This window comes from Carassius auratus, chromosome 6 (assembly GCF_003368295.1).
Source record: "Carassius auratus strain Wakin chromosome 6, ASM336829v1, whole genome shotgun sequence".
Taxonomy (NCBI): domain Eukaryota; kingdom Metazoa; phylum Chordata; class Actinopteri; order Cypriniformes; family Cyprinidae; genus Carassius; species Carassius auratus.
The window spans coordinates 25452565-25465972 of NC_039248.1; the positions used below are offsets into that span (position 1 = coordinate 25452565).

Sequence of the window (13408 nt, forward strand, 5' to 3'; positions counted from 1 at the left end):
TAGCTTTAATCTTTAACTGCTTTACCCTTGAATCTTTCTTCTTCTCTGATCTTCAAAACTTTTTTTATTAAAATCATATGGTAGAGCACAGGAATCCCCCTGGTTTTCATTCAAACAAAATGGTCATTTTTCATAGACATGCACCAGAATATTTGCCAAAAATTGTGTGTGGCCGTTTAAAGTAAATTGCTTTGGAAGTAACAGCATATTGCATACTTTCCATATGTCTGCATGGTGGAATCATTAAGCTGTACTTCATGCGGCAGATATAGTAGAGTCATGCATTGTGTTATGGCTTGCCATCACAAGACCACACCAAGAGGGTTAAATCACATGAAGGATCCCTGCTGCCTAGAAATGGAAGGATAGTGGGATAGATGCATAGCAGTTATTATTTTAGGCTATTATTGTGGTATCAGCTATTTCATTTAGATTAAGCAGTCAAATGTCTTGCAGATGGTCTCTTGACAAGAATAAACTGCAAAGTGCACCAGACTTTGACGAAATATGCTCATCACTAGTGATCCCAATAGTCTTGACTCTGAACTTTTTTTTCCCAGCTATGATTTTCCAATGGTAGTCGGGATCAATCAGACCACAGGCCACGTTATTTTCATTACCCACAGTGTTGAGTGCAGGAAAGACGAGCTTTCCCATAATTCTCCCTCCATGTGCAGCAGGAATCGGTCTTTAAATTAGATGGGAAAGTTCTGGTTTGGATCAGCCTTAGTCTTAGACTAAGAAACCATGTGTGTAGCTGATGGAAAACACTTAGAGAGTACTAGAGAAATAGATTAATCTATTCAATGAAATTGATGCATAATCCTCGTCCAGTCGCATGTTTTACAGATTCCACGCAATATATAGTACACTTTGTTGACTTTAAGAGAAGTATTTCTTTAGAAAGACATACATTGATAAAAAAAAGCACAATAAGGCCAGGAATTTGTGTTAATAAAGTAGGGAATGTGCAACATCCCCAAATTATATCTTTATTTGTCTGTTAAATCAACAGATTTAATCAGAGTTTCAAAATCCAGACTGTTTTGTTGCAGGGCGGCATAGATTTGGTATTATCAGTAGAATTTGGTGATAATGCCTTATGAGAAGAAAGTAAACAAGTTGTTTAGTCTGATGGTATTTGTTTGTGTATATGATGCTCATCAACGCAGCAATGCAATGCGCTAAACATAGAGGAATTTAGCCATTAAAACAGACACATGAAAACACTTATTCAATTAAGATGCTTTCCATGCAAACATGTCCCCCAAAAATCCAAGCTAGACCGTGAAAAGCCACAGTATGCTTAATTGGCAGGGCTAGTCTGTGAAAACACCAGAACTGAGTTCAGTATCACACTTCTCACTAGATAAAGTCTCTTTCACGTCATGTGCTCAGACTGCAATGAAATATTTGGTGTTTCAAAAGTGCTGCTCGCTATATGAAATGTGAATCTGCCTATACTTGCATAATGATTAAAAGACTGAGCAGTTGGTTTGGTTGGCTTTTTTCTTTGAAGACTTTGTGCAAATTACAAACCATCTTTGATTGGTTTGGCATGCTTTATAATGAAAGATTCTGTAGCAATCAGGATTTTACTTTCATTCCTACAGAGCAAATATGTCAAGCTACCGAGTGCTCTGTTGCTGCAGCATGCCTGCACAGCGTGCAAAAAGAGGGTACCCAAGAGGGTAAATCTGACCTTATCAGAGCCTTAGTACTCCATTTGTGACTCCATTTTTCCAAAGCGACTTTTTTCACTAAAGCGAATGACTGCCTTCTCATGTTATGCGTAATAATTGACCATTAATGATCACTGGAAATGCATCTGAAACATATTAATGCATATAAACGACCCGTAAGCACACATGCAGTGGTGTCTTGGAACAAATTTTCGCACAGTCACATCTAGATGAATGCCCTGGACACAAATTAGAAGACATTATCTTGCAAAGTAATCAGTTGAGGAAATGAAGAGTGTTTCCTTGCCGTGCAAATTCACTAATTCCATCTGATAACTGGAAAATTCTCTGGAATGCTCTGGATGATACATTTTTATTGATCATGAATCTGGTGCTTAAACCTTGTCCAAATGAAATACTTTGGAGATCCCAAGAAATATATGGTACACTTAATTGACTTGAAGTCAAATACTTTTTCTCCATAGTAATTGATGAATAATCATGTTATCAGTATAATGTGGTTTTAATGTCTTATGAGGGGAAACTACACAGTCTGCTTAGTCATAACCAAGATTTATATATTACTAAATCTTTTTTCTATGAAAATCATCTTTCCAGAAAGCATGTTTCACATGTTGTTGAGAGCGTCATGTGTTTTAATGACACTCAAACTGACTGCCAGCTCATATAGATATGTATTCATGGCAGCTGCTCTCTCTCACAGATGGAATAAACCATGTGTTGCTTCCTCCGTTATTCAGCCCTAGTTCTCTACCCATGCATATGTACAGCTGGAAAGACCACATCATTTTAATTTCGGAACATGGGAAGTGTCATTTACTGTCTATGTACGCATATGTACGAGTCTCTTCATAAACAAAACATCAACAGCATGGAAAGCAGAACTGTAACTTGTGAAAGAGGGAAATATAACTCAACTGTGAAATATAACTCAAAACGTGTGTCAGTTACACTGATAAATAGGTCAGGAATCCATGTAAACAAGCAAATGTTTCAATGAGGGTTGTATTTCATTGACCTTTCTATTCCGCTCATTGTAATACCATGGTACTTTTTGTTAATGTTAGCATCTGCTCTGCAAACATTGCAGAAGTCTCCCCAAAACAAAAATGCATGGCAGCTGGATTTTTATTGTGTTATCATGATATACGAACGTCATTCTATTAGCCTTAGGCATAAAAACATCACTGCTGACCCCTGAGTTGTCTGCATGAGTCCAGACACCTCCAGGCCTCACCAGACATTTCCTGTCTGTTTGCCTACTCTCCTCACCATCCTCTGCTTTCACTCAGCCGTGTCAGTTGAGGGCAAACATTAGCACCATTTTGTATAATTTTGGCCTCTGTGCCATTTAAACCAATTGTGTAGGTATGCATTATGAGTTTTTCCCTGTTGTTGCCATTATGCACTTACATTTTTCATCTGCACTTTTGTCACGGTTTTAGACTTTATATGTTAGAACTAATGTGGTTGTACTGTTTAGTAGTTGTTATACAAAAATATTTGAGCTCAGAATTCTGCAACTGACCAATCAGAATCAAGTATGTTTTTTTTTTTGTTTTTTTTTTTAATAAAAACAAAGTGATTATAGTCAAATGTATCATGGTAATTTAAATAGTACACTGAAAATAACTTTCATTTGGAAATTACTAGTACATTTCACAAACATTTACAAAGTAATGTCATTAAATTAAACTCCAAATAACCTTTGAAAAATTTTACAGTGTGCACTGTAAAAAAAAAAAAAAAAGTCCTAGTAAATTTCACTTACAATAAAGCAGCAAAAAATATTTTATTTATCATTTTTAAAAATATATATTTTTAAATGTATTGCATGGCACTTTCAAGAATATCAGCATTACATTTTTGTGAAATATAAAAATATACTGATATTAACAACTTTTCAAACTTTTCAAAATTATTATTATTTTTTTTTAAAGGAAACACTATTTATTCACACATCTGTGATTCCAGATGCCCTTGTTGTGCCCATGTGTTACCAGTCTAGTACAATACTATTACATTACATAACACAAAGACACCCCTGACCCCTGAACTGGCTAAGAGAAGCCAATCAATGATATTGATGTTCATTTATTGATCACAATCAGCAGGCTATTGAGAAGTATTCATTGCACTGGCGAGTCGAACAAGGAAAAACTGTAAAAACACACTGAACTCAAAGCGTGTTGTCTTGTACTTATGTGACAATAGTGATTAGCCTTCTGAATTTATGGGACCAGTGATTACACCAAGGAGAATTATACCCTTTCAGCACAGGCCTACATGGGCTTTATTTACCGCTGCTGTGTGTGTGTGTGTGTGTGTGTGTGTGTGTGTGTGTGTGTGTCAGTCAAAGGGACACTCAAACAAAATGCATCATTTGTAGGAAACCAGCTCTATTGACTGACTCCTTCTGGCACGAGCCGTCAGTCAGGTGGGGAGCGCCTCATTGGCAGGACAATGAGGCAGACTTCTGTTTACTCTTTAACACGTCAATGGGCCTTTTGTGGGAAGGGCTATAGTTGGAGTGTAAGTGTCAAACCCTCTGGAGACTGCCTGCCATGCTGTCACCCCTCTCCATCCTTTGTTACCCCGCTCTGGTCCAGAAGGGGTTATGCATGAGTTGAAGGAGATTAAAGGGAGATATTCAGCCTGGAAGGCTGTGGTATCTGATTTTGCTGAATACAGTGGCACAAAAAGTATTTTAAATGTCATTGTATTACATGACATTCTGACTTTTTCCAGCTAACTTTACTTTCTTTATTTTTTAAGTGTTATTCAAGTGGCCAAATAGTTTTTGAATCCATTGTTTGTGTTAAAATGCATCACTCTGACATCTTGTTTGTCTTGTGGTCAAACATCAAGAAAGGTCTTCAGAAGAGTTTTGGTGACGGCCATCTGTCCCTCAGTTTTTCTCCCCAGGGGACTCCTGTAAGACAGATCAATAATCATTTCCTAACGACAGACACACTTTCAGCTGTCTCACTTTTTCTAAAACTCCTTCAGGAAAGCGATCAATCTTGTCTTTGTTGATAAAAGAGAATTAAACCAACAAAAAACAGTCTAGCAAATGGTAACTAACTTCATGTTTAAACAAAAAGCACTGATTTACTTAGAATTTTAAACCCCTTTCTGCATTGATGTTTAATATATATTTGAGTGCATCACAGCATGCAATAATGGACAAAAGTTTGGATGCACTATATATGCACTAAAAACAGTAATATTGTGATATATTATTGCATTTTAATATATCAGTTTTCTATTTTTTCAGTGATGGTAAAGCAGAATTTTCAGCATCATTACTCCAGTCTTCAGTTTCACATGATCCTTCAGAAATCATTCTGAAGGCTTATGAGGCTTTCTACAGGCTTGGTGCTTAATATTTTTGAGGAAACCGTGATACATTTTTAGGATTCTTTTGATGAATAGAAATTTAAAAGACAGTGTTTATTTGAAATCGGCATCTTTTTCAACACTTCAATCTCTTTACTGACCGTTTAGACTGATTTAATGCATGCTTGCTGAATAAAAGTTTAAATTTCTTCTGAAAAATAGTGATTTATATATGTGTGTGTGTATATATACACATATATTTTTTTTATATATGTGTGTGTGTGTGTATACTATATAAATTCCCCTGAAATTTTGCATGCACACATTTTCTCCTTTTATCATTAATGCAAGTCAGTGTAGCTATTAGCAGACAAAAGCATTCATACAGCGTAGAAAACCATGCAAAATATTTTTTCACCTTAAACTTAGAAAACAAATACAATGAAACAATTCCAGCCAGATCTTAATCTTTATTGGCCTAATGTGTTCTTCAGCTGTGTTTTGGCTGAGTATTGTGGATCAGCTGGCTGCCATATTTTGCCCCTCAGGCCACATATTGACTTTTGGAGACACCAGTTACGTCAAAGGACTCATTTCATGGCTAGAATCCCCTTTTGCATGACGTTAAAGAAGTGGCATGAACAAATCAGCTGATCGTTTTTATACTGTAGCAACAGAGTTAAACCGCTCCAGAGGAAATGGATTGTTCAAGTTCTTCTGTTTGTTCGAGGCCATGTGTTTCCTTAGTTATGCCTTTCAGCTTACACACTGGACTTTTGTGGGTGATTCAACACACTGAAGTTTGAACTTTCAAAGAACATCATGAGACAAATTGTAATTTCCCAAACATCCCACGGATTACCATTACCACACTTGGAAAGATGATTATATGCTTATCTACTCAAAAATGAACAGATGCAAGTTTTGCACAGCCAGACTATCATGATGAAGTTCAATTTTTCATCTTATTCTGGCCAAGAACTGTCCACTTAGAAAGTAAGGACCTGTCTGACTGATTTGAAAGGCGGCCAGTCAGTTCATTTTTACGGCATGTTTTAAAGTGCTGTTTAAAGGCAGGTTTATCCTAAATATTTGATACCACATAATTGATTCAAAAGGCTACTCTATACACTTCTTTCGGCATTGAAAAACTCTTGAGTTTCTAGGGATTGAAAAAGACTCTTAATAACAATTTCAGCTGTATAGGTTATGAGAATGAGTCCATTGTTATAGTTTTGGCGATGATTCTTTCTACCCCGAACCTTAGAGGACGTGAGCCATTCCATTTTTATTCCACATGCAGGAAGGGGTGACTTATCATGTGCACCCTTTGCGTCAAGTTTCCTGCCTCTGAGAATCGACCATTGTGTTGCAGGCCACATCAAGCAGTCACTCAACAATTGCTATCAAGCTTCTGCTCAACTCTTAGCCGTTTGTCCACCGCTAGATATAAGCTCTTTTGTATGTACTGCCTTTAACATTTCACACGTGCTGGAGTCACTCATATTTTCTAGTTGGTAAATGCATTCATAATCCAATCCTCAAAACATGTTGTTGAACAGTTGTGTGTTCTTTCAAATTCTTCTCTATGGCAGGAGCACTACAGAGACACATGTTGAGTGGGAAAAAAGCCCAGTTTACAATGCAGCCTGTGATAGAGTTTATGAAGAACAGATGAGAATGTTGGCAGAGCTCCATTCTGAGAGTGATGACCTCACGTTTGGCCCAGAATTTCATAGTTTCATCCTCCATGGACTATAGCTACAGAACAGCGCTCTGTGAAAGATATACTGCATTTCAAAAATAAAAACTGGGGAACCGTTGGAATGTATTAATGATATTGTTTTAAAGTCCTTTTACATAGAGCGATGCCTTAAAACCCTCAGTTAGCAAACAATTGGTGATGGTATGAAGAACCAAGATCCAACTATTTTCTTCTCTCCATGTAAACACTTATTTGTGATTTTAGAGCTTGACATTTTGGAGCCTTCATTCTGTTTTAATGTATTTAAAACAAGTGACAGAGACATTCAAACAATGCCCCTTGATTGAACACAAGAAATATTCTGTTGTTTATGATAAAAGCATGTGCTGAATGACTACTACTTGAAGATTTAACATTTGTTTGTCACAAAGTGTACACTATTTTGAAGTCAGTTTGATTTTTGAAAGAAGTCTCTTCTGCATTTATTCAATCAAAAATACAGTACAAACAGTAATATTGTGAAATATAATATAGATTTGAATATATGCTGAAATTTAATTTACTTGTGATGAAAAGCTGAATTTTCAGCATCATTACTCTAGTCTTCAGCATCACATGATCCTTCACAAATCTGATTTGCTGCTCAAGAAACTGGATATAGTTGTGCTGCTTTATATTTTTGTGGAAACCATCACATTTTTTAAGAATACTTTGATGAACAGTGAGCTAAAAAGCATTTATTTAAAATAGAATTTAACTTTATTAACGTCTTTACTTCCACTATCAATGTATCACTGCTGAATAAAAGTATAAAATATTGTTTGTTTTAATCTTACTGACCTCAAACACATTTTTCCACTGATTGTTAATGCAAATTGATATAGCATTTTGCAGACAAAAGCATTTACACCGTAGTCTAGGCATAATATTTTTTTTACATTAATTTAGAAAAAATATATATATATCCCAGCCAAGTCCCAATCTCTGATGCCCATGATGTGTTTATCAGTGGTGTTTTGACCTCAGACTTTTGAATGGTAGTGGAGATAAGTCAAGCATTAAGATGTGTTACACAGATACAATCACGTTCTGAAATTACAAATATTTATGGCAGAAACACTTGGATCTGAGGATCAGGATTTCTACTGGCTTAGACGTCTTCAAACAGGATTTGCATCTTTCCCTAAGACTAACAGGTTTCCCCATTACTATGCTTATTTTTAACCCTCCTACTGAGAGGTTAACCCTGTCAATATACCCTTTCATTTGTGATTAGATTGACCCCTGCTTTCATAGCTAAGAAGCCTTAGCATGCATTCAGGTTTCATCCATTCTTGAAATGATTGCATTGCTTTTATCTTATGTTTTGTGTAGGGTGTCTTTATTCATTTCAACCTTAATATTAACCATAGAAGTACTCAAAGATGACAGATGCCATACAGGAATATCACAAATATCAACACACAAACAGTGTGAGTGAAGGTCTAACTTCTAAAAGTGAAGTTATGGGCGCAGATTGGGTGGAGTAGATATATCTGGTAAATGCACAGCAATGTGGTCGGTGTCGGCACAGCATGACAAATTGATTGGTTTTCAAATTACTGTGGTTGAAAACATATGCTAGCCTTGCTATTTACAGGACTGAGCAGGGAACTTGACTCCTGTAACTTTTTTGGACCGTTATATCTGCCGTGGCAACATTTCTGAAGACTTGAATTATACCATTATATCCAATGCTTATATCCAGCAGAGGTGAAATAACAGATTTGCATGTCTACAGCAGACAAGTGTTGTGTATTAGGATGGTGGTACAATGAACTAACCCAGAGGACAATTTTATGGCTCACTGGAGACGTAATACATTCTAAATTCATTTTCATTTTAGGACAAAATAAAATGAAATGCAGATGAGTCGCTTGCTCATACAGTAAGAGAACAGAGAATAAATGTTATCAAAGATTCTTTGCTCCTGGTGGAATTTGAGGCCTGGCTTTGGGATCTGTATTTAGTTCAGTACTTGATCACATGGAAGCAGTGTATTTTTAGCTGAGGTTTTATGCATACTTCTACACGTAGTATGTTTGAAATGTTGTCAGCAAGATCAAGTCAAGACATGGATCTATTGGGCAGGACTGAACCTTCTCTTTCTGTAGATGTCATAAAATCTTTTTACATTTTCATGCATTGCACCTCAGGAAAACTTTGTCTGAATTTATCATTCATAATTTATAAGCTGTGGACAAATGGTTGCATATGAGATGTTTGTAGTATGTTCTGTATTCATTTTTACCACTATAAAACTAGCAAATATTATTTCAGTGTTTCTTCAAAATGACATGTTCAGCTCAATCTGTGACTTGCTGTTTCTTTGTAATTATTTGTGAAATTTACTAGCAATTTCTATGTGAAAATTGTTTCTACATCAATTCTGATGCTTGTGCAAATGGACATGAAATTTACAGTAATATAGGAACTGCAGTGTGCCTCAGGAACAGTATTAGTGAAGTGTCTTATGAAGCAAGTCAGTTCATGTGAGAATTTTTTTTTTTTTTTTTTTTGGTCAAGATCTTTCAGTGAGGGAAGACCAAACCTTCTTGCAAACCTTATATTGTAATGTCAAATTTGTAATCAAGTCAGACAAAATATTATAATAAATATAGTTTTTTTTCTTCCACATTCATCGCTTTCTGTTTATCCCGTCTCTGGTGTTATATGACCTCTGACCTGAATTGTGTTTGACGTCCAAGAGCTGGAAATGTGTCAGCAGGGTTAACAAAATCCATATCAGCTGTTAACGGCACATCCATATGGTTCATGCAGACTCGGTCAGATTAGTGAACTAGAGGTGTATGCATGGGAGAACCGGCGTATACTCTCAAATGAGAGTGCAGATGAGTGTTAATGTTTAAGCATGTGTTTTATAGCCGGTGTGTCATGTCTGTCGGCAGGTTGCAGGGCAGCGGTACTCTATCTGGGACGACTTCCTGGTGCAGGGCCGGCGTGAGGGTCAAAAGGAAATGACCTTGGAGGAACTGCTGAAACACATTAAGGTTAAGGCACACACGCTGTCAACATCAGACACTTAAAAGACATCAGACACCATTCACACTCAGTCTCACACCAGCTTTACAAATCTTCTTTGTCTTTTCTTTGGAAGTAGAACTGATTTTGTGGCACATGCTCCAGCATTTAAAAGTTTGGGGTCGGTACGATTTTTTCATGTTTTTGAAAGAAGTCTTTTATGCTCAGCAAGGCTGCATTTATTTGGTTACAAATACAGTTTAAACAGTAATATTGTGAAATATTATTACAATCTAATATAGATGTTTTCTATTTGAATATATTTTCATATGTAATTTATTCCTGTGATGCGCAGCTGAATTCAGTGTCACATGATCTTCAGAAATCATTCTGATCTGCTGATCTGCTGCTCAAATAAAACATTTTTTTGTACTTTTGTGGAAACCATGATGCATTCTTTTCAAGATTGTGTTCTTTTTTTATTGCATCCTTGCTGAATTTGATTTCTTCAATAAAATAAAAACAATCTTACCAATCTCAAACTTTTGAAGAGCAGTCTTAAAAATCAGTCTAGATGAAAACACATGATACGATAAGTGACACATGTTTGACACATAGACAATGTCTATTGAATGAATCATTCTTTCTCATTTCAGGAAAACCATAACTTGAGCATCACTGGCTTGTATTATGGTACTGCTGTACTGTACAGTGATCTCTCTGATCATACTGGTCGCCTGAAGCTAAGGTGTGTATGCCCACATACAGCTGTTTTTCAGGGAAATATTCCACACTGCATTGTGTGTATGTTATATTTAATTTTAACCTGCATAATATTAACCTGAATTCTAGAGCAATATGACATTAGATTGGTCTAGACTGAGAGATTTCGAGACATTTGTCCCCTAGTGTTTATTTTGGGATAATGGGGATTTGTCTAAGGCTTTCCAGCATAACGGTCATTTGAAGCCACATGCCTTGATTAACCCCCCACTGCCCACTGCATGCATATGTGCATCTAACATCAGTCTGCTGAGAGATCTCAAGGTTATTCACGGGTTCTTCCTGCTGAAACTAAAATTGGTCTCAGAGGACAAATTAACAGAGAGAAAAAAAGAAATGTATTACCCCGTGTCAAGTGCTGCTCCTTCCTGCCATTTCTTCATATACATTTCTGTAAAACATTTTGCATGATGCAGAAGCATGTGAAAATGCTCCAGAGTTTGGCATAACAAAAAAGTTATACTTGTAATAATATTTAAATATTTTATTGTATTTCGATCAAATAAATGCAGACAACTTTTGGCCGGCAGTGTATATTGTGCAAAGTATGTAAATATTCTGCTCTAAATATACATCATCTTATACTGTCCTACATTTGACAAAATGTGCAGTATACAGCCAGAGCACATTACATTGTTTACTAAATCATTATTTAATTTAGTTATAAATCATTATATAATTCATAATTCATCATTTGACCATAATAATTTGGTCAAATGAAGCAGAATATAAACGAATATTTTAACACCTCATCTTTTAACTCATTATTTGATTGCTGAAAGACACGTTTGCACACACAATTAAATAAAATGCTAAATAACTTTATTTCCTTAATAATTGCACTGCACTTGCTAAATTAAACATTGAATGTAAAGGTGCATTTGCATGCATTTCAAAAGTATTTTTATTTTGTTTATTTTTGTAGTTTGCATTTCAAAAATAGTATGCACTATAGTTACTGTGCTGTAAGCAAGTACTTCATTCTCAACATTGCTGTTGTTACTCAACATCATAACAGTCACCTTCCTGTCCTTCTGTAATTATGTTCTTCTATGGTACGAGTCCATACCACACCCTTACATAAATAAACACTCTCTGCATTAATTCACAGCAACTATTCTTATGTAACAATATCTTATGTAAAAAAAAAAAAAAGAAAAAAAGAAAGTAAACTGAAGATAATTCAATAATTCTAAAGCTTTGGTTCTTCGTTGATTTAGTCTAAAAAGAGAAGTGGTATTTTTACTCATTGATGAACTTCTTGTTTATGCAGCATAACTGATTTGGTGCGCACTGCAACTAAGCGTGAGATTCCAGATCACCAGCAGATGTTGGAGATCGTTCCCTCGTTTGAAGAGGATGAGGACTGCCAGACCGTCCCGCCCATCAGATACCTGCTGAAGTGATGCTGGAGGCCTGAACGAATTATCACCGTAATAAGATGTCAACTATTAACTGGTCTCTATTAACTTTGATTCTATATTTATATGCAGAACAGTCATAAAATCATGTCAATTTGCACACTGCAAAAAATAATAAACATGGGAGATTTAATAAAGTTGGTTCTTAAAACAAATAAAAAACAGTCTACAAAAAAAAAAAGAAAAAAAAAAAACTATCTTCTATACGTAACATTACAAAAAGGTCTCTTTTGTTAACATTAATGTATTAACTACACTGGTAGAAAAAAATCAAATCAGTCAGTTCTAGTAAATTTCACATATAATTACAAAGAAAGAGCAAGTAATTGTGTATTTTAATATAAGACATACTCCAGTAATCGTGATTTTATTTAAAACTAAAAAAAAAAAATATATATATATATATATATATATATATATATATATATATATTTGTTTTATTTTAAGTAAAGGGGAAACTTACATTTATCAGTCTTTTTAGTTCGTTAATGAAAATACAGCTGCAGTTTGGTGTACAATGCATTAATGTTATAACATACTTTTGATTTAAAAAATGGATTAGTAAATATTGAAATTAATAAATGCTATAGACGTATTGTTAATTTTAGTTATGTTAACGAAGTAACGTTTACAAATGAAACCTTATGGGAAAGTGTTACCAACACTGAAAAAGTCTCAAGTAAACATATCTTGCCAACTAGAAATAAAAAGACAACTACTGATTAAGATCAGAATATTTTGCAGTGTAAAACTTGAACTGTAAAAATGTTTTGTGTAGGATCTCATTATTTTACTGTGAGTGAAATCTCTTCGTTAAATCTTTTAAACATGGTGATGGGTCCTGTATCAATATGACCCCTGTGGTTTGTTCATTCCCGCCCTCATCCCTTTGTTCTGCACCACCCACCTCTCACCTCAATACAAGCATGAATGATTCCACTTCCAGAGCAGAGCCAGAGACCCAAATGAGCTGCATCTGCTTCACTTAATTAATTGAATCACCTTTAGACACATTTGTGTGTTCAGTCCTAATCACATTACAGCAGTGGATCTCATTCACAAAAAGACTTAACAGCTGGCTCTTTTTCATTCTATTGTATTCTGGTTACAAGGCTTCAAATTCTAAAGTAAAACTCTTAATATTAAAGTATGGACTGTCAAAATCTCATATCATTCTGTAGTGAAGTCTTTGAAGAGTGTATTGCATATTGGAGTCCCTTCATTACGGACTTTTAGAAATGAAGTATAATATTTGCACAGTATATGAGCGGTTTGGTGGTACGTTGAAACAATGAACTATTGCACAACTCTTAAGAGAGTTAAAATAATTTGATTGTAGTTGAATGGAGTTGGTCAAACTGAACATTGGTTAGCATTAAAAATATACATGGGAGATTATGAACTGTAAGACTTGTTTGTTCCGTTTCTTTAATAAA

General features: G+C 35.3%; 1 protein-coding gene across 1 annotated transcript in view; it reads left to right on the forward strand.

Annotated features, from left to right (window-relative positions):
- Positions 1-12234, forward strand: part of uba7 (ubiquitin-like modifier activating enzyme 7) — a 34351-nt gene extending 22117 nt beyond the window's left edge. The window contains exons 23-25 of the mRNA XM_026266001.1: positions 9696-9797; positions 10425-10516; positions 11825-12234. Of these exons, the coding sequence (XP_026121786.1) occupies positions 9696-9797; positions 10425-10516; positions 11825-11957 (327 nt within the window). The 3' untranslated portion in view covers positions 11958-12234. The remainder of the gene's footprint in view (positions 1-9695; positions 9798-10424; positions 10517-11824) is intronic.
- Positions 12235-13408: the final 1174 nt, after the last annotated feature.